Source organism: Odocoileus virginianus, chromosome 8, assembly GCF_023699985.2.
Source record: "Odocoileus virginianus isolate 20LAN1187 ecotype Illinois chromosome 8, Ovbor_1.2, whole genome shotgun sequence".
Lineage (NCBI taxonomy): Eukaryota > Metazoa > Chordata > Mammalia > Artiodactyla > Cervidae > Odocoileus > Odocoileus virginianus.
The window spans coordinates 55,456,649-55,478,516 of NC_069681.1; the positions used below are offsets into that span (position 1 = coordinate 55,456,649).

The window sequence follows — 21,868 nt, forward strand, 5'->3', positions numbered from 1 at the left end:
TCAGAAGGTGATGAAATTTTGACTGTTCCATTTGAAAAAATATTAATAATAGATTTTATTTCTTTTTTCTGTTATTTCATAATTTACCTATTCTCTACTCGATATACATGTATGAATTCCTCAACCCCTTATGGTTTTGCTTTTACAAACAGTTATCATTGTATGTATATCTTTTGCACATGGGCCAATATTTCTTCATGTTGGGTTTCTAGAAGTGAAATTGCTGGGTAAAGGAATATATTATTTTAATTGAAGTGTAGTTGATTTATAATTTTATGCTTGTTTCTGGTGTACAGCAAGGTGAATCAGATATATATATATATATATATATATATATACACACACACATAATCTTTTTCATGTTCTTTTCCATTATGGTTTATTACAAGATATTGAATATAGATCCCTGTGTTATACAGTAGGACCTTGTTGTTTATCTATTTGATATATAGTAATTTATATCTGCTAATCTCCCGCAAACATGGGATACCTCATAAATTTGCATGTCCTTCGCATGTTTGCGAAGGAGCTATGCTAATCTTCTCCTGTTGCTCCAGTGTTTGTTTAGCATATGTGCATCTGAAGTGAGCACTAGAAAAGTTTTAGGTGTAAAGTAAAACTGAATAGAAAGTGTAGATCCTGAAAATGGGAGACAAATGTTGGAAAGAAACAGCACCTGTTGTGCTCTGAAATTGTAGAATCTTAGAAAGAAAGTAGAGATCACTTAGTACAGCTTCTTGCATCATGCATCCCTTCTCTGTTCCCCATCTTTAGTGGTCCATAGCTTAGATCTACAGGAGGAATGGGAACCAGCTTTTGTTGAAGTGGTTTTTCTGATCAGTGGGTGGCACTAGTTGTTCAAAGGTTTTTCTTAAGCTAAACTTGAACTTTTTCTTTTAATAACATATATCTGTAGCTTCCAGTTTTGCCCTTTAGTTTTGGAAAGACTACAGCTGCCATGCTGCCTCTAATAATACTTCCTTCTATGCTATTCTACTGTATTCTAGGCTAAAATAATTATTAAAAAAAAAAACTCTTGTCATTTTATATCTGCTATGTTGTTTTTAGATTTCTCACAACCTTGTTTATACTCTGTGAAAATATACTCTTGCCTATTAAAATAACACTTCTTCTTTACTTATTGCTATTCTCATTTGTGATAAGAACACTTAACATAAGACTTACCCTTTTAGCAAAATTTTAAGTACACAATACAGTGTTGTGAACTATAGGTACTATGTTGTGATGTAGATCTTCAGGACATCATCTCATCATTTAACAACCTAAACATTGTACCATTTGACTAATACCTCCCTGTTCGTCCCTCCTCCCAGCCCCTGGGAAATACATTCTGCTCTCTGCTTCTGTGGGTTTGACTATTTTAGATTCCTTATTTAGGTAACATTATGTAGTATTTGTCCTTCTGTGTCTGGCTTATTTCACTTAGTCTAGTGTTCTCCAGGCTCATCCATGTTTCCCCCAAAATGGCATGATTTCCCTCTTTTTTAAACCTGAATAATATTCCATTATATATTTCTTAATCTGTCAGTGAACATTTAGGCAATAAAAGCAAAATTAGACAAACAGGAGTACATCAAAATAAAAACTTCTGCACAGCAAAGGAAAAAGTCATCAAAATTAAAAGACAACCAACACAAAGGAAGAAAATATTGGTAAATCATATATCTGATAGGAGGTTAATATCCAAAATATATGAGAACTTATTTACTTCAAGAGCAATAAAACCCACAAATAACCCATCTAAAAAGTGTGCAAAGGAATTGAATAGATTTTTCTCCAAAGATGACATGCAGATGGCCAAGAAGTATAAGAAAAGATACTCAGAATCATTAAACATCAGAGACACACAAATCAAGACCACAGTGAAGTAACTCTAAGGAAAAAGATGTCTATAATAAAACCTACGTAAATACCAGATGTAGTTTTACTGTCAGTTACTGTGTTTTTATTATTGCATGCTCAGCTTTTCTCTGCAACATGAGAGGTCTGACTTGAATAATTTCTAAGGTCCTTTCCAACCTTTAAAAGCTATTGTATTCGGGTGCATGTGCATGTGTGTGTTACAGGCATACCATCTTACTGGCTTCTTGAACTTGCAGTTGATGCCGAGTCCCAGATAATTTTTCACATGAACTTCTGCTAAGCTGCATTTTAATCAGCTCTGTGACTTTACATTTATCCTTATTATATCCTCTCGTTTGTTTCTTTTTTGCTACTGAAGCCCATATGGATGATTTTGAATGTCCTTTCCCTATCTGTTGGATTGGCTAGCCCACTAAGATCTGGGTCATCTATAAATTTTGCTAGCATGATTCTACACATGCATTTAATTTTTATTTTGGTTTATTTAATTTTGATTAATTTCATTGTTGATAAAATAAAAATTCAGTAGTTAAGAGCTAAAACAGAATCTTATTTCTAGCTTTTTTCTTCAGTTTGACATGGTTCCATTCATCGACAATTTTTAAATAGACCTGTCTTATCAACAATGTGTCCATCTAATTGGGACTATTATCCAGCTTACACTTCTCTAAATTGTCCAAAAACATATCATGAATGAGCTGTGAAATCCTTGCAAAATTATAATATACTGTGTTTACAGTATCACCAAACTTCATGAGATTAACAATGCCATCCAGGAAAGGCAAATGTTTTGTTTGACCTGACTTACTCAGGGCACGCTGATACTGTCTCCAGAAGGCAGTTCTCTCTCTCTCTCTCAAAAGCTCAAAACCGGTTTACTTAATCATCCATTCTGGAGTTGTTAACGGGAGGAATGTTAAGTTTTCTAGTGTCTATATTCTGGGAACCATCGTTTTTCTCTCCTTGGAAAGCAGAACATTTGATTGTCTCCTTTATGAGTAGAAAAGATCAATCCTTTGACATGCTGTCCGTATAGAGCCTAGAGATGGAAGACATAGAAAGTTCCATGGGTTCCTTGCCATGTGAGTGCCCAGTCACGTGTGACTCTTTAGTGATCCCACTGGCTGTAGCCTGTCAAGCTCCTTTGTTCATGGGATTTTTCAAGCAAGAGTGCTGGAGTGGGTTGCCATTTCCTCCTCCAGGGGATCTTCTTGACCCAGGGATTGAATCCGAGTCTTCTGTGTCTTCTGCATTGCAGGCAGATTCTTTACCTGCTGTGCCACTGAGGAAGATAGCTGTAGGGGGAGGGAAAGGTGAGTTTTGGAGGGAATGCGGGCATTGTCAGTTTAGTTACAAAATGCTTTCTTCTTCTATGATTGTTTCATGTCTTTTTAACAGAATCATTCATAAATGATACATAGTAGATTAATAAATAAAGAATATCTTCATTAATGAGTGGATAGTCTCTATGTCTTCTCTTATGTCCCTGATGCCAGTGTAACCTAAACACCTAGTTTATATACAGCAGAGGGTCTCTTCCAACCCCTGCAGTGGAAGCTGAGAGTGCAACTACTATAGCTCCTCTGTTAAAAACATCATGGACTCCACAAGGCTGTCTAAAACTTGATCATAAGTACAGGGGGACTAAGAAGACTAAACTTGTAACCACACAGGCTCTTACACTAAACATGAGTGGAGTATCAGTTCTTTATAGCTTGTGAAACGATGGCTTCTTGCTAATGAACAGGCATCTTTTCTCAGAAGAAGTTAAGTTTCACTTCCAATAAAATGCTGTTTGGAAGTTATGATGGTTAATTTTATGTGTCAACTTAGCTAGACTATGGTGCCCAGCTGGTTGCTAGTCTAGATGTTGCAAAGATATTCTTGGAGACATGATTAATATCAATACTTACAATTAGTTAGCTTTAAGTAGATTATACTTGATGATGCAGATGGGCCTCATGCAGTCAGCTAAAGCCCATAAGAACCAAAAAAACCTGAGATATCCCAGAGAAGAAGGAATTCCATGTCAATGTAGCATAGAACTCCTGCCTGCCAGCCTCCCTGCCTGCCCTACAGATTTTACTTAAGACCTCAACTTCAACTCTTGCCTGAATTTGCAGCCAGCTGGTTTGTCCTACAGACATCAGACTTACCAACCCCCATAATTATGCAAGCCAATTCCTTAAAATTAATCAACCTCTCTCTTTTGTATCTATCATTTAATAGATATAGCTATAACTATATACAACTATTTCTATCCTATTGGTTCTGTTTCTTCAGAGAAAACTGACCAATAAGGAAGTTAACGTCCCTCCCTATGATGTGACATGTGACATATGGAACTCCCGATGGCTCCGGGCAGTACTGGCCACTTGTTTTGATATTTCATACTTCCTCATAGATTATGGGTCATCCATGACTTCCAGGAAGCTTAGGCACATGGCAGTTACTTCATAGGGCTTCTCAAGTGGCGTTAATGGTAAAGAATCCACTTGCCAATGCAGGAGACGGAAGAGATACGGGTCAATCGCTATGTTAGGAAGATCCTCTGGAGGAGGAAATGGCATTCCACTCCAGTATTCTTGCCTGGGAGAGCCCATGGACAGAGAAGCCTGGGTTGCAAAGAGTCAGACAGGACTGAGTAACTGAACACATACTGTTACTTCATAAATACTTGAAGGGAAGTTGAATACAACATAAAGAGGAGCTAAACATCCCTTGCACTGTTGATATTTCTTCTGGTAATATCTGCTACAGTGATGCAGTCTGCATGAGTGTCTTTCTCTTGCCTCATCCCAACCTGGAAACTGTGGGGAAACACCACAGTTGCCCTCTGAGATGGCATTCTTACTGCTCTACCCTCTTTAGTCTTGGATCTTCCTCAATTCCTGGAGGAAATTACCTTCATAGAATTCTAGTGACATCTGAAATTTTTTTTAAGGCCCCTACTTATATCACTTCTGCCTAATTCTACCTAGACTTTATCTCCCAGGTGTTGCCAATGGCTGGACTTCCAGTTAGAGATAAAATTAAGCTGGGCTTCCTTGGTAGCTCAGCGGTAAAGAATCTGCCTGCAATGAAGGAGACACTGGTTGAATTCCTGGGAATGAATTCATTCCTGGAGAAGGAATGGCTACCCATTCCAGTATACTTGCCTGGGAAATCCCACAGAGGAGCCTGGTGGGCTGCAGTCCATGGGGTCACAAAAGAGCTGGACATTACTTAGCGACTAAACAACAACAGCAAAAATAAGCTATGTTGATAATTGTCACTTGAGACGCAAATACTGGGATGAGAAATAATCTCTGAAATGGAGAGTTCCAAGCTGTCTAGATTTTGACTACATCTTCCAACCAAATAGTAAATTTTGTGAGAAATGACTGACTATTGGAAAGAACAAGGCACTGCAGATGAAATGTCATTGACCCTAGTCCATTATAGATAGTACCCAAGAGATGTCATCCAAGAAAAGAGAAAAGAAACTAGAAAGAGAGCAAAGAAAGCACACTTGACAAGAAACTGGGTTATAGAAGTCAATGGAAACAGGGGGTTGGGAGGGTGGAGGCAGAAAAAAACTTATGTTTATGACATGTCCATTATGTGCTGGAGAGTGTACAGTGAAATGCTTTCCCTCATCTCATTTAATTTCACAAGAGTCTGATGAAGTAGGTATTTTTGCTCCATTGTAAGATAAACGTCTAAAGTTCAGAATATTTAAATAACTTCACTCCATATCTTGGATTTTAAGTAACAAGGCCAGAAGAAGAATACAAGTTCATCCAACTCCAAAGTGTATAATTTTCTCATCTATACTTTACTTTAGGAAAAGAGACCGATTTTCTAAATACAAATCATATTAAGTAATATAAATTTAAAGTTTAGCATAAGGACTTCCCTGGTGGTGCAGTAGATAAGAAGCCGCTTGCTAGTGCAAGGGACATGGGTTTGATCCCTGGTCCAGGACGATTCCACGTGCCGTGAAGCAACTAAGCTCATGCCCACGCTCTACAGCCTTTGAGCCAGAACTACTGAAGCCCTCGTGTCTAAAGCCTGTGCTCTGCAATGAGAGAAGCCACACTGCTGAGGTGGTGATGCTGGCACTGGAGGATGTGGCTGCCACTGTCTTTCTGATAACAAGCCCGAGCACCACAAGGAAGCGTAGCCCCCACTCTCTGCAACTAGAGAAAGCCCATGTGCAGCAACGAAGACCCAGCACAGCCAATGCATAAACAAATTAATTAAACAAAGCTTAGCATAGTTTGAAGCCATGTCCCTACTGTGAAATATTACACATATTTCTGGAAAGCAAGCTGGGGAAAGGTGTTTTTCTCTCTTAGTTATATCAAAGAAATGATCTTACAATTACACAAGTAGTTGCCCATTATGGTCTTGCTTGTCTTCTTGTCCAAGCCTCACAGGGAAACATGCAGACTTCTGGAACCACATATTAAAGTCTTGGAAGTTGAGTCAGCCTTTCTTCTTTCTGAGTAACCTAAACTCAGTGCTATTCAGCAGACAAGTGAATTGCAGGGATAAGATCTTTAAAACCCAATGTCAAAAGGTGAATAGTTGATACTCATTGCCTTAGTTTCGCACTCATGAAAACAGGCTTTGTCCTAATTATTCTCAGGCACGTAGGTGTGTCCTGCAGTGTTGTGCTCTGTATCACAGCCTTGTAAGAAGTAATCAACCCCCAAATTTGGCATCAGTGTAAATTAGTGAAATAAGCTTCTTGTGTAAACTAGTCCTGAAGAAAATTCCTAAACAGTTATGCTAAAAATGGTGGGTGATTCAGACATCTCTCAAAGAAGCCTAGAGTCCTCAAGGTGATTATTTTGAATGCCAGCCTTCACTGGGGGTATTACATGGAGTAGATTTGATAAGGCTGCTAAGGGGTTTGAAGAGCACTGTATGTGGAGTCAGGAAGCATACATTTGCATCCCAGCACTGCATCCCAGCTTTCTGAACGGCACCATTTGCATACCCGAGAGCAACGTCAGTCACCTAACCTTTCCCAGCTTCTTTTCTTCGTGTGTGACGCTGTTGAATAACACCTTCTGAAATTGTGATCATCATGATGATAGGAAAGCCCTCAAGACAGTGAAGCACTAGAACAGGATGTGACAGCTCATTTATAATTAACCTCTAAGTTTCATGTCACAATTTGAAACCAAAGCCTTACAGATTCATATGAAACATCAGTGATGGTAATTCCAGCATCACCCATGTGTGTGAGGTCCAGTTATTTTTGTGCTCAGTTTAACATCTAACCACAAGTAGAATATGTTTGTTCAACTTTACAAGCCCCAGAAGAGCCATGGATACTACTTGCTTTTGAATACTAGAACTTAGATCTCAACAGTTTCCATGGACTCACTTTATCCTTGTCCAGAGTAAATGAGATCAGAGTAAGATTGACTAAACATACTATAAATCTGGCTCTTTGAAAACCATAACGATATTTCATAGAGCCAGAAATAAAATCATACTTATCATGTGTAGGACTCAGTGGGGTGACGAGTAGGACAAGAGTGTGTCCATTCTGTCTGTGGGCTCAGGGTGTCCCTGCAGATTCCTACTTGATAGAAGTAGAAATGAGAGCCATTGATAGGAGAAATGAGAGCCAGGGGTTGAACTCCTTCCTAATTCCTAGTTCTTTCTCAGCAACTACTTTGAGTTTCTGGTTACCGATCCTGTAAATCAGTGGTCCCCAACCTTTTTGGAACCAGGCGCCAGTTTTGTGGGAGATAATGTTTCCATGGATGGGGAGGGGGATGGTTTCAGGATGATTCAAGCCCATTACATTTATTGTGCCCTTCATTTCTATTAGTATTACATTGTGATATATAAGGCAACAATTATACAACTCATCATAATGCAGAATCAGTGGGAGCCTGGATGTTTCCCTGTTACTGAACGGTTGACTCCAGGGGTGAAGGGACTCAGTGGCAGCTGTTCCCCAGTGCCAGCATCACCACCTTAGCTCCATCTCATATCCTCAGGCATTAGATTCTCATAAGGAGTGAGCAACCTAGATCCCTCTCATGCACAGTTCACAAGAGGGCTTGCACCCCTACAAAAATCTAATGCCACCACTGACCTGACAGGAGGTGAAGCTCAGGTGGGTAATACAAGTGATGGGGAGAGCTTAAATGCAGATGAAGCTTTGCCTGTTTGCCAGCCACTCACCTCCTGCTGTGTGATCTGGTTCCTAACAGACCACAGACCTGTACTTGTCCACAACTCCCAGGGTTGGGGACCTCTGCTGTAGATCAGAAGCCCATGGACATTAGAATACCATTCCTGGGCTTCCACGGTGGCTTAATGGTAAGAATTCTGCCTGCCAACATAGGCTTGAACCCTGGCCCCAAAAGATACGACATGCTGCAAAGCAATAAAGTCGGTGCACCTTAACGATTACGTCCTAGAGCCTGGAAGCTGCAACTACTGAAGCCCGCGCACCCTAGAGCCCATGCTCTGAAACAAGAGAAGACACCGCAATGAGAAGCCTGTGCACCAAAACTAGAGAGTAGCCCCCTGCTCGCCACAACTAGAGAAAACCTACGTACAGTGACGAAGACCCAGCGTAGCCACAAATAAATAAATAAAATCATTAAAAAAAAAAAAAGAACACCATTCTTGTTCTGAGCAGGGTTAAATGGCTGCATTATCTTGGTCACATTACCTAACCTCTCTTTGCCTTGGGTTCATCATCTGTAAAGTGGGAGAATCATAGAACCTATTTCTTTCCTACATATAAAGCATTCATAGATGTGTTTATATATATATACAGTTATATACACATGCATTGTTTAAAAGCACAGATTCTAAAGTTAGACTGTCTGGGTTCAAATCCCAGTTCCACCACTTATTTGCACTCATGATCTTTTAAAAGTCAGGCGGTAATAGTACCAACTCCATAGAGTTATTGTGAGGATTAAATGTACTAATACACATACAGTTCTATCAACAGGGCTGGCACATAGTAAGTACTATATAAATGCTATCATATTATTACTTATTTCCTAGAAAAGCTTCCAAACTATCTATAAGGATAAAAAAAAATGAAAATTAAAAAGTTTCCAAATTGTTTTTTGTTTCTCTGGTTCTCAGGTATAAAACATATAATCACGATATTGTGATTTTCTCTACTGTCTCAACCTAATATTTCGGCAGTGTTCCTCACAGGACATTTTCACTCTCTTTTTTAAAATTAGTTATTGGCATATCTTTTACCAGTTATTTATTGAGATCATTTTATCTCCTGGTTCACTTAAGCTTAGTGATATTTAATCTCTCCAAATCTCATTCTTTTCTCTCCCTGTATACAAAAAAGTCAATGATTTTTAAAGCCTGTGTACAGATAAGATTCACGTATATCGGGAAGATGATGAACGAGCTAAACATTTGTTTGGGACAATTTCTGATTCTGTCTCTTTCCCTCTTTCCTCACAGCATTCATTTTCATGTTCCTGCCATTCATTTATTCATTCAGTATTTATTGAGTAGACCTGTCAATCTTGATAGGCAGTAGAAAATCCTGATTCTGACACTTGAATGGTGCTTTACAGCTTACAGATCGTTTTCACATATATTACATTTATTCAGTCCTCAGAGGCACTCACTTCATTTCACCCCAGTTCTTCCTCCCCTTTTAACTTTACATTTCTCTTAATCTTCTTCATTCTTTTCTTAACTCTTTGGTGTGCAGAATATTTACTGTGTGCATTGGGGGTGGGAAGCTGGTTGGAAGAAAAGGCAATAGGTGGGGAAGAGATACAAATCATATGAGAAAAGAGGTACAAGGATGTAGCCAACACCGTACATTTCAGAATGAAAGGACAGAGCTCCATCTCTTATACAGGAAAGTACACAATCACTTGGAAAGGAACAATCACCATCAATGCATCCATCACTAGAAACTGGATTGAGACGAGCTGCAGAGCTAGTGGCTTCCCAAATCTACCCTTGAAAAGCGAAAGTGTTAGTCGCTCAATCGTGTCTGACTCTTTGCAACCCCATGGACTGTAGCCCATCAGGCTCCTCTATCCATGGAATTCTCCAGGCATGAATACTGAAATGGGTGGTCATTCCCTTCTCCAGGGGATCTTCCCAACCCAGGGATTGAACCCAGGTCTCCTGCACTGCAGGCAGATTCTCTACCATCTGAACTTCCCTAACCCTCTGATAATTAAGCATATTTAATCTACTGAAGAGCCTAAAGAGTTATGGCCCTCCCCTCCTCTGTAAACACCCAGCCCATTAAGTCCCGGCATTAAAGTTCCCTATTTTATTTCCTCTTGAATTTCATGACACCAACCAGTAGGCAGGAAACAGACCATTACAAAATTAACCAGAAAATTATTCCTTCAGTCTGGCATCACCCATTTCATTCATTATTATTCCTCTCATGCACAACTGAGACTTCTGCAAGGAAATCCCAATGACTTCGTGCAGTGGGCCAGTCTCTGGCAGACGAATGTGTGAAGTGACGGAGAACGAAGATGTCTGGGCACATATAGTATTGCTCACATGTGAGCCTGTCCTGTCTCTTCAAGAGTACTCTGGCGATCACAAGATACATGAAGATGATACAGCAGACAAGCTTCCACTGTGAAACATACCAATCTCATTCCTAACCCAGACTCCTTTCCCTTGCTCTGCCCTCTGCCTGGAATGCCCTTCCCTCAGAACTTCCCACGGCTGTCTCTCTTATTATTCAGCTCAAATGCCACTCTCCTGGAGAGGCTCCCAGCCAGTCTGTATACAGCAGAGGTGTCCAGTCAGTCAGTCATGTCCCACTCTTTGTGACCACACGGACCGCAGCACGCCTGTCTTCCCTGTCCTTCACTATCTCCAGAGTTTGCTCAAACTCATGTCCATGGAGCCGGTCATGTCATCCAACTGTCTCATCCTTTGTTGCCCCCTTCTCCTCCTTCCCTCAACCTTTCCCAGCATCAGGGTCTTTTCCAATGAGTTGGCTCTTCACATATACATATGTATATTCTCCTATACATACTATGTACTGTAGTATCCCAGAACTTATTTCACCAACCAGTCCCTCTATCTCATTTCACATTTTAATTTTTTTTCATGGCATTTATTGCTACCTAAAGTATATACAGTCATCTATTTACTTATGTCTCCCTCACAGGTCTGTAAGCTCCCAGACAGCAGAGATTATTTTTTTAGACATGTTGTCTTGAACATAGTAGCAGACCTTTAATAAACATTGGTGGTATAAACAAGTGAGAAACACTTAGTTATCCCATGTCTATTACATGCCAGTTCTGTTCCAGGCACTGGGGATGTGGTGCTGAATCAAGCAAATCCCAGTTTTTAATCTCTTGGACTTTATATTCTAATGTAGGGAAACAAATGGCAAACAAATAAAGCAGGGTAAATGATTCTGCCTGGGTGGGGTTGTGCCGCTTTAGTGGGGTGATCAAAGGAAGGTCTTGCTGCAGACACCTGCAGAAGATGAGAAGGGAGACACCTGAACAAGATGAGGAAGGTAAGAAGGGAAAAAGAGCAGGAAGTGCAAAGGCCCTGAGCCAACAGTAGGGGGAGCAGAGGGTAACCTGGTTAAAGCAAGCAAGAAAAAGTGTAGCCGCTTGTATGTGCTAAGTTGCTTCAGTGGTGTCCAACTCTTTGCGACCCCATGGACTTCAGCCCACCAGCCTCCTCGGTCCATGGAATTTTCCAGGCAAGAATACTGGAGTTACCATTTCCTACTTCAACCTGGGTCTCCTGCTTTGCAGGCAGATTCTTTACCATCTCAGCCACCAGGTTAAAGCAAGCGTTCATGGGAAAGTGGCAAGGGCCCTGAGAGGGTTGCCCAGGTGGTGCTAAAGGTAAAGATCCCAGCTGCCAAAGCAGGAGACATAAGAGACCCAGCTTATATTCCTGGGTCTAAAGAGCCCTGGAGGAGGGCATGGCAACCCACTCCAGTATTCTCGCCTGGAGAATCCCATGGATGGAGGAGCCTGGAGGGGTCACAAAGAGTTGGACACGACTGAAGCTTAGCACGCATGCTGGTCTGAGAGGGCCTAGTGGGGCAGCTTTGATCTAGTGGAGTATTGTAAGCAATAAAAGGACTTTGGTTCTTACTCTTTGGTGCGATGAAAAGCCAGTGAGGGGCTCTGGACGATGACATGACCTGACTTAGTTAAAATAGGATCCCTCTTTTGGTTCTGGTGATAAAAGACTGTAGGAGGCAAAGGTGGAGGCAGTCAGGAGTCCAGTGGGCGACTTGGTCCCAGGTGGTGGCTGGGAGGTGGTGAAACACTAAAGCCTGGAAGAATTCTGAGGGCAGAACTGACAGGATTTGCTGATAGGAAGAGGAACAAAGAAATGATACAAAAATATGTACAGAATTGATACAAAGAAGGCTTTTCTTGGATTTAGGAAAAAGAGACTGGTTTCTTTAGGGCTTTGACACTGATTTAACAAAGAGCACAGCCGCCTAGAAAATCAGCATTGGAACTTACTTGGAACTTCTGTGTCAGCTATTATTTATACCCAAGAACAAACAAAAAGAGAGTGGTCAAATATATTCAGTATCAGAATCTGTCCTTGCAATTAAGTGCCCTGATTTGGGGCTTGATCTTATTTCAGCACACTGACATGAATGAGATAATTGTTCAGCAGACATAAACATTTCAAAGTAAAAATGACACTTATCCGTGAGGAGACTGTAAAGCTCATTGGGTAGTTACACAAAAGGGAAACATTATAATCAAGAACAAAGATCTTGCCTGATTTATACTGATTGACAGTCTGTGCTTTACACTGATCTGATAAACTGCTCAGACTTCTAACTCTGGCCTACCCAGCTACACTGAAAGCTCTTTGGAGCGTATTCAACCTTGCATTCTTCTACCTGGTGTGGCCAAACAGCTGGTGCACAACAAATATCCACTGACTTCATGATTTGCCAACAAAGGTCTATATAGTCAAAGCTATGGTTTTTCCAGTAGTCATGTATGGATGTGAGAGTTGGACCATAAAGAAGGCTGAGCGCTGAAGAACTGATGCTTTCAAACTGTGGTGTTGGAGAAGACTCTTGAGAGTCCCTTGGACTGCAAGGAGATCCAACCAGTCAATCCTAAAAGAAATCAACCCTGAATATTCACGGGAAGGACTGATGCTGAAGTTGAAGCTCTCATCCTTTGGCCATCTGATGCAGAGCCGGCTCATTGGAATAGACCCTGATGCTGGGAAAGACTGAAGGCAGGAGAAGAAGGGGATGGCAGAGGATGAGATGGTTAGATAGCATTACAACACAATGGACATACGTTTGAGCAAACTCTGGGAAATAGTGAAGGACAGAGGAGCCTGGCGTTGCTACAGTCCATGACGTCCCAAAGAACCTGACATCACCTAGCCACTGAACAACAAAAAGAACACCTCCTTCACTAGCCTCTCTTCTGTCCTCTTTCTGGAGTGCTCAGGAGTACTTTATCTGCCAAAGTCGGAAATCTGATAATCACTCAGAAATGCGAAATTTCCTATTGTGTTTGGCCTTAGGGTACATGGTAGGAGACACCCGAGGCCCACTCGCCTGAGAAGTCAGGGAAGGCTTCCCGGAGGAGGAGACTGTGTGCTGCATTGTGAAGGGGGCAGGAGTTACAAGACCAAATGAGGTCCAGAGAAGGCCTTCAAATGCACAAGGGCCTTGAGACTAGAGGGAACTCGGAAAGGGCTGAAGGGAATGACCCAGGCTCGACGGAGAGCAGGGGCGCAAGGACATTTGCGAGAATAAAGACGCAGGGTTTGAAAGGTAGGTTTTCTAAATTCCCTTAGATCTTCAAAAGCTCCGACTGCATACAGCCATTCACCCAGTGCTGAGAGGGCCCCGGAGACGGGGCTTTCTCTTAGGCCTCACCTTGTACACCTCTTCAACCTGGCCTCGAAGGGGAGGGCAAGCGGGGAGGAGACCGCGACGGCCACCCAGAAGGGAACGTGCCCCGAAGTCCCCCTCTTTGCCATTTCAGCCCATTTCCTCCAGTTCTGAGGTCTCTTAAGAGTTTGCCTTTTGGCCCAGAAAACAAATTACAGGAGAGCAGGATACCGAGGTTAGCTTCTTGTTTCCAGGATTTTTTTTTCGAGGTTACTCGTACACGCGAACAAAATCTAGCTGCCTCTGGGCCGGGGGCGGCCCCACCACCTCTCCAGGTTTTTTGGTTTCTCTCTAGAACTTTCAGCAACGCGACAACCGGTGTGTTTACAGCGCCACGGTTCCAGTGTTTCAAGCGGCTAGTTTCTGGGGGAGAGGGGTGGCCAGGCACTTCCACTCCCCGGGTTGGGGGAACTGGAAAGTTTACGTGTTTCTTCCACAGTCCCCGGGTGCAGTTAGGAGAGGAGCGGGCGCACCGGACTGCCCCTGCAAAGAAGGCTCGTCTTCCCTAGGGGCCGGGCCCAGGACCTTCCACTTTGGAAGAGAAAGAAAGTTGGGCGGGAGCGGGAAGGCGCTAGAGTGCGGGGCGACGGGGCTGTAGGGAAGTCGGGGACCCGGGCTGCGCGCGAGCCCGGGTGGAGTCAGCCGCCGGCCGCGGCGTCAGCGTTTAAGACGCAAATCGATTCCCCGCTCCACCTCCCCCTCCCGCCCGGGGAGCGAGGCTCCGCCGCTCCGCAGCCGCCCCCGCCTCCTGCGCGCCGCGGCGCCCCGGCGGGCGGCTCTACTTAAGCGGCGCGCCGGCTTCCACCCGGCACTCCCCTGGAGCGCGCGGGCGAGGCGGGCGGAGCGCAGCGGGGTTCGCGGGGGCGCACAGCGGCGCGCTCGCCTCGTGCGCTCGGCTCCGCGCGACTCTCGGCTGCAGCCAGGGTGCAGGGCTGAGCGAGCGTCCGGGAAAGGCGGCGGCGGCGGCCCCGGCCACCTCTTGGCCATGGCTCTGGCCGACAGCACTCGTGGATTACCCAACGGGGGTGGCGGCGGCGGCGGCAGCGGCTCCTCGTCGTCCTCGGCGGAGCCGCCGCTCTTCCCCGACATCGTGGAGCTGAACGTGGGCGGCCAGGTGTATGTGACCCGGCGCTGCACCGTGGTGTCGGTGCCCGACTCGCTGCTCTGGCGCATGTTCACGCAGCAGCAGCCGCAAGAGCTAGCCCGGGACAGCAAAGGCCGCTTCTTTCTGGACCGCGACGGCTTCCTCTTCCGCTACATCTTGGATTACCTGCGGGACTTGCAGCTCGTGCTGCCCGACTACTTCCCCGAGCGCAGCCGGCTGCAGCGCGAGGCCGAGTACTTCGAGCTGCCCGAGCTCGTGCGCCGCCTCGGGGCGCCCCAGCAGCCCGGCCCCGGGCCGCCGCCGCCGCACTCCCGGCGCGGGGTGCAGAAGGAGGGCTCGCTGGGCGACGATCTGCTGCCGCTCGGCTCCGCCGAGCCGGAGCAGCAGGAGGGCGCCTCGGCTGGGGCGCCTTCGCCCACGCTGGAGCTGGCTAGCCGCAGCCCGTCCGGGGGCGCGGCGGGCCCGCTGCTTACGCCGTCGCAGTCGTTGGACGGCAGCCGACGCTCGGGCTACATCACCATCGGCTACCGCGGCTCCTACACGATCGGGCGGGACGCGCAGGCAGACGCCAAATTCCGGCGAGTGGCGCGCATCACGGTGTGCGGCAAGACGTCGCTGGCCAAGGAGGTGTTCGGGGACACCCTGAACGAGAGCCGGGACCCCGACCGGCCCCCGGAGCGCTACACCTCGCGCTATTACCTCAAGTTCAACTTCCTGGAGCAGGCCTTCGACAAGCTGTCCGAGTCGGGCTTCCACATGGTGGCGTGCAGTTCCACGGGCACCTGCGCCTTCGCCGGCAGCACTGACCAGAGCGAGGACAAGATCTGGACTAGCTACACCGAGTACGTCTTCTGCAGGGAGTGAGCTCCCCGCTCCCCTGGCGACTCCAGCGCGCCCGTTCCCTCCTGTCCTTTTTGCCCTGGAGGGGACTCTAGATTTCCCCTCCGACCCACCACGTTCTCGCGTTCCCCTGTTCCCCACCTCCCGTAGACCCACCGCCCCCTCACTTTACAGGCTAGAGCCGCAGAGCCTCTCGGCTTCTTGTCTTCTCCGGACCCCACTGAAAGAGCCCAGGCGTACCCCCCCACCCCATGTTTCCTCTGCCTCCGGCCCCAAACCAGCCCTCCCCCCGAATTGTCCTTCGGGCTGGATCCAGTGGGGGGTGGGGCAGTTTGGCCACAAAGGCACCGAGTAGCCGGGAATGACTGAATTGTCCCGACCCTGATTGGACCCTGTCCACTTGTATAGAAGATTCCTTGAAATCTTCTCAAAGCCCTGATGACTCACTCGCGGTTTAAGAGACTTGGTAGCACTCTGGGAATAGTTTAGTTTCGAAAGGTCATTCATTACGCAGTCTTTTGACCTTCTTTAAAGGTAGAGTTTTAGAAGGCTGAACGGAGGACTCCGGAGCGGGAATGAGTTCAGTGCGGAGGCAGTTCAGTGACTCCACGTGAAGAAAGTTCTGAACGGTTACAGGTAGAAGTAGGAGAAGAATCTCGTGCTGGCTCTATGGAGGAGCCTCTGGTTTCCCTGCCGATTTAAAGATCTCCGCCTGTGGCTTAAACTTGCAGGAAGTTCCCCTCCTGCCTGAGGAGGCACCCTTTCTCCTGGGCTCAGCGCCCGAAGCCCTTGGTTTTCGACCGCTTGACATGGCAGCCTTTATTGGCAAGAAGGGGAAAGAGAGCAGGACAGCCCAGGTCACCAAGCACTGCTGTGACTGCCAACGCAACTGGGTGGAAACGCACGTCGTGGGTGTTAGGAAAGCCCGTATTCTTGCAGTGAATGGCGCGGTAGTACCTTAGCTCTTAAGACTTAGGGGGTAGGGTGGGGAGGGAGGAAGGAAGTTAAGAGGGGTGGGAAAGGGGGGAGCAGATACACTCATTTATTGTTTGACAGTTGGAAGTTTGTACCATCCGTCTGAGTACATGCACATTAACAAAGTAGTACACAAGAAACAAACAGAGCGTTTTATAAAGATCAATCACAGATCTCCTCCTCTTACCTGGCAGTTGATTGAACTAACTGTTTTGAGTCCTAAACTTAGAAGTTGCTGATACTTATATAACCTAACCAAAGAGTTACCCAGTAGGGTTTTAGTTTTTGAACTTTTTTTTTTGTTGTTGTTGATTATAAGTCCCGATTTTAAAATCTATTACCTTGAGTAAAATATGTTTGAGTTACTTGGATTTAGTTTTCTTATTAAAAAATCCTTATTTTCTCCAAGCCCAGCCAATGTTGACTTCTGGGCAAACCTGAACATGCCCTTTTGATGCAGGTGGTTTGAAGTGAAGATGAGTCTTTCCAAATGACAGAGCTGCAGAGAAGTAGAAATGCTGAGGGCTGCCATCTGTAGATAACTGGAAAGTGGGAATATTTTTAAATGAAGGTAAATAAGTACTTCAAAGTGAGCTGAGCAATAAAATGGTGTCCCAGGTAAATGCAGCTGGAGCAGGAGACCTGGTTGCCTTATACCTTTACTCTACCATGGAATAAATCCCCACTGTAAATCCTATCTACACTGTAAGTGAAGGGAAATGAATCCTTGTCTTTCATGCTGTGAGGCTCCTTTGGATATTCTGTGATTAAGGAGAAGCCTTTCCTTTTTCATTTGTTTCAGCATCATTCTCTGAAGTATGTTTTTAAAAGATTTTGTAAGAGTCTTTTCAGTGTTGAAATTAGCGCTATTTTTTTCTTCTTTTTAAAAATGAATCTTGTACTCTATCTTCCTATATGTCCATAACAGATGTTAAGAATTGAAACAGTTTTATTCTTAGTCTCATGTGATCCATTCTGTACATATCATATATAAACATTTTACACGAATCATTTAGTTTTTTAATTCGTTTACTAAATGCTATAAACTTTCCTGTATTTACCCCAGTAACTTGCATCATATGGTGTATATACTAAAGCAACATGCTTTGATGAGTTTCTTATATCTTTGTCTATGGGGAAATTAGGTTAGGAAAAAAGGCATAATTATAAAGCTTCATTTGCTCCATTCTTTTTGCTTGGCTATTAGTTGTATTCTAATATGTTGATTAACTATCTTTGTAAACCAAGGTACCTGTATTTTTAATCCACTAATTCTTTTCTTTTTTTATTGAGGGAGAGAAGGACTTGAGGTGTTTTCACTGGAGGTTCATTTTTAGAAAAGTAAAGTTAGCTTTATATACAAAGACTGTAATTTTAAAGGAAGCAGAAACAGAAATTCAGGAAGTCGTATTTGCTGGTGTTGAGCATGTTCTCAGACTAGGTAACACATTGGAACATACCCCTGTTTCAAACCTGAAATGATTTAGGAATGTCACCTGCTGGCCAAAAGTGAGTATCCCAGAGATTTCTGTACCCCATGTGGTCTTCTGTATTGTGCAACAGAAAGCATATAATTGAGAACATCTTGGGGACAGATCAAAGCCACTGACATATGGCAAGACTCTGAGCTTCTGATTTCCCTTGTTAAATCTGCTCAACTCCAGGAGTCACGGGAAGCTGCTCAAGTTTTGTCTCTGCTATTCAAGTCTAAAAAGTTTAATCTTGTAAAACTTTGAGTTGACTGTTCCACTGCTTGGCAAAATTTTACTCCTTCCAGACATCCCTGATGGCCTGCAGGTCTCCCCTACTTCTTCCATTAGCTGAAAAACTGGGAATTGAACCGTTAGAGACAGTAAACTGACCTCTTTTCATATGATGACTGTCCTCTCTAAAGTTGGAAGTTGTTACGTGAAAAATTCTATCTTCAACCCAAAGTAAAGGCTGGGTAGGAAACTCATGTTTCCCTTGGGTGGACACTGTAACTGAGGTAAGATGACTTGGCCACTGCCCTTTTGGGTCTTTTATTCACCATGTGCTTTGAGCCATGGAAGGACCCTTAGTGGTCTACATCGCGGGCTGGAGTGTTGATTGTCATCTGTAGGTTGGATGAGATTCTGAGGGTACCTGTGAGTAATCAGTAACTTGGAAGGGTGTCATAAATTATTCAGAACTTATGACTGCATTCATCTGACTCAGTGCAATATGTATTTACATATGTAATGGCTCAATTACCATTTGGTCCATAAATACTACTGAGATTTTAATAACAAATTTAACTTTTTGAAAAAGAATAGTTGACAGTGGTGGTTAGAAAAACAGGTACCATGTCCAATGCTCTTGCACCAAGTGTATGACAAATTGTCTGTTTTTTAATACATGTAGAACTGTGATCCATGTTCATTTTAATTTTTCATATGTGTTTTGGAAAATACCCCTTGAATGTGTGAAACTTAAATTTTTTTCCCTTTCAGTACGATTCTTGTGTTTTATTTGGTTTTGGTGTTGATAGCAAAGTAATTTGTATTAATACTAGCCCAAATTGTCTTCTCTTTCAAACCAGATCCGTATAAATAATATAACCTGTTGCTTCTTTGGGGAAATGCATAATCTGAATTCTCAAACAAAATGGGCAACTGGCAGTGCTCATGACACATTTCCATTTTTATTAGATTTTTTCCTTGTAATGTTACTACATTAAAGCCATGTAAGTTGAAGCTTTGATAATTTTTTACTTTTCAGATTATGGTAAATTCTAATCTAATACTCAAAAAACAGTTTTGTACTCCACATGAAAAATGCTAAATGATAATGCAGGTATTTAGAAAAGTATTGACTGGGGTTGAATTCCCTAAGAATTTCTTTTATAATCTAAATCATAAGTACTTTACTCAGTTGACTTAAATTTTTTATTGTAAACTGAATGTTTTTATTCTAAACCTACCAGAGTAAATTCTTTGGATTTTTTTTCCTGTTTTTCCTTATTATAACTCATTTAAAAACTGAATTAGTTTTCTTAGATGACCTAAATCTCTCTCTTGAGAAATAAAATATTCTTCTGTTTCCAGTGGCTATAGTACCTAAAATAAACCTTCCTAAAGCCAGAAACATGCTATGTTGAAGTTAACTTTTCTTCGTTACAATTTTGGACAACAAACAACTAAAAGGATTAATGTTTGAAGATTAATATTCTCTACTGGGACCATTGAAACTTCGATGGAAGAAAGTCAACCAGAATATTTATATTACAATATAATCTCGTGTGGTAGGAAGCTGAACTAGTTGATCAAGAATTCTTGTCACCTTAGTCATTTTGTGATTTTTTTTCCCCAAGTTTTTAAAAAAAATTAAATATGTTGAGGTATGTGGACATAATTGTAATGTAAACTATTATACAACTGTCTTTGTGACTTCATAGGCAGGTAAATTTTGCTATTACTGTTGAATACAAATGACAATTCATTTATAATCACTCAAACAGCATTTGTGACATTTAATGACAAAGGTTAAAATATCCATTATGGATGTTAATTTTGAAGTTATAAATTACGTGTTATTTAAGTTTTTCTGGGCATCTTAAAAACTCTTATCTGGGAGACAATGTAAGATTCCCACAGAATTACCTGGGATTAGGAAATTGTTGAACATGTTATATGCTCAGTGATATGAATCACTGAGCCATTTCCTCAGTGATTGAAGGAGAAAGGGGGATAAAAATCATCGTACCATTACCAGATTTTCTAACAAAACAGAAAGCCAAGGAAAGAACAGTCCTTCTATATTTTAAAAACTGACAAAGTTCTTTTCAGACATGCCCAAACTTAAAGTGAGAATTTCTTCCACTATCTAAATACTCTATATAAATTTTGGTTCTCTCTGTTCACAACCAGTTGTATTACAGAAATACTGGATACTGTTTTCCTCCCTGTGTGTGAAGTAATGAATCATTGATTATGTGACTTGTTATGTATTCTATTAAACACTAAAGAATAAAACATCTACTCCTTTAATTATTCCTCTGGGCTCCAGGGTATGAACTGGCTCCAACACTGGTCTAATTTCATTTAAGGGGCACTCTGAATACGGGAACATGCATACGTGGATGCGTGCATGCTCAGTCACTTCGGTCATGTCTGACTCTTTGCAACCCTATGGACTGCAGCCTGCCAAGCTCCTCTGTCCACGGGATTCTTCAGGCAACAATACTGGTTAGTTCCTGTTAGTGGCTCAGTTGTGGCCTACTCTTTGTGACCCCATGAACTGTAGCCAGGCTGTTGTGTCCATGAAATTCTCCAGGCAAGAGTACTGGAGTGGGTTGCCATTTCCTTCTCCAGGGGATCTTCCCGACCCAGGGATCAAGCCTCGGTCTTACTCATTGCAAGCAGATGCTTTACCCTCTGAGCCAGCAGGGAAGGCCCAGGAATACTGGAGTGGGTTGCTGTCCCATCCTCCAGGGGATCTTCCCGACCCAGGGATCAAGCCTCGGTCTTATTCATTGCAAGCAGATGCTTTACCCTCTGAGCCACCAGGGAAGGCCCAGGAATACTGGAGTGGGTTGCTGTCCCATCCTCCAGGGGATCTTCCCGACCCAGGGATCAAGCCTCGGTCTTACTCATTGCAAGCAGATGCTTTACCCTCTGAGCCACCAGGGAAGGCCCAGGAATACTGGAGTGGGTTGCTGTCCCATCCTCCAGGGGATCTTTCCGACCCAGGGATCGAACCCGAGTCCCTTGCGTCTCCTATCTTGCAAGAGGAGTCTTTACCTCTGAGTCACCAGCCCCTTAAATACTGGTAACGCTTCCTAAATTATTCTGAGGTTAATGCCATCAGAAGGGCACCTCCTTGGAAATTAGCCAGCTGGGTTAGGAGAGAGTGGGCCTTTCCCCAGAGTTTTTTTGTCAAGAACCCCTGTGTCAAAGTGGTTTGGTCCTCAGTGTGGAGGTAAAGCCCTTCACAAACATTTTCTTCGACCACAGTCTTGGCAACACGTGAATTATTTTGAACAGAGGATGGGTTTGGAGAGATGACCTCTTAAAGTTTATAAGGAAAGGAAATAGAAGCTGTGAGATAGGCCTTAATTAAAAGTATAATGCATGAAGATAAAAATCTAAAGAATGTGGGAAAAGGGTCTACATTTTTTTTAAATTTTATTTGCTGTGCTT

At 43.4% G+C, this 21,868-nt stretch overlaps 1 protein-coding gene across 1 annotated transcript; it reads left to right on the forward strand.

The window, feature by feature from the left end:
• The first annotated feature begins 14,597 nt into the window (after positions 1 to 14,597).
• KCTD12 (potassium channel tetramerization domain containing 12) lies at positions 14,598 to 20,721 on the forward strand. Its single transcript, XM_020901296.2, has one exon. It carries the CDS (start codon positions 14,775 to 14,777, stop codon positions 15,756 to 15,758), a length of 984 nt encoding a protein of 327 aa, XP_020756955.1. The 5' UTR covers positions 14,598 to 14,774; the 3' UTR covers positions 15,759 to 20,721.
• The last annotated feature ends 1,147 nt before the right edge of the window (positions 20,722 to 21,868 follow it).

Excerpts from the sequence above, each read along its gene's own strand:
- KCTD12 (XM_020901296.2), top strand. The coding sequence starts at position 14,775 with ATGGCTCTGGCCGACAGCACTCGTGGATTACCCAACGGGGGTGGCGGC.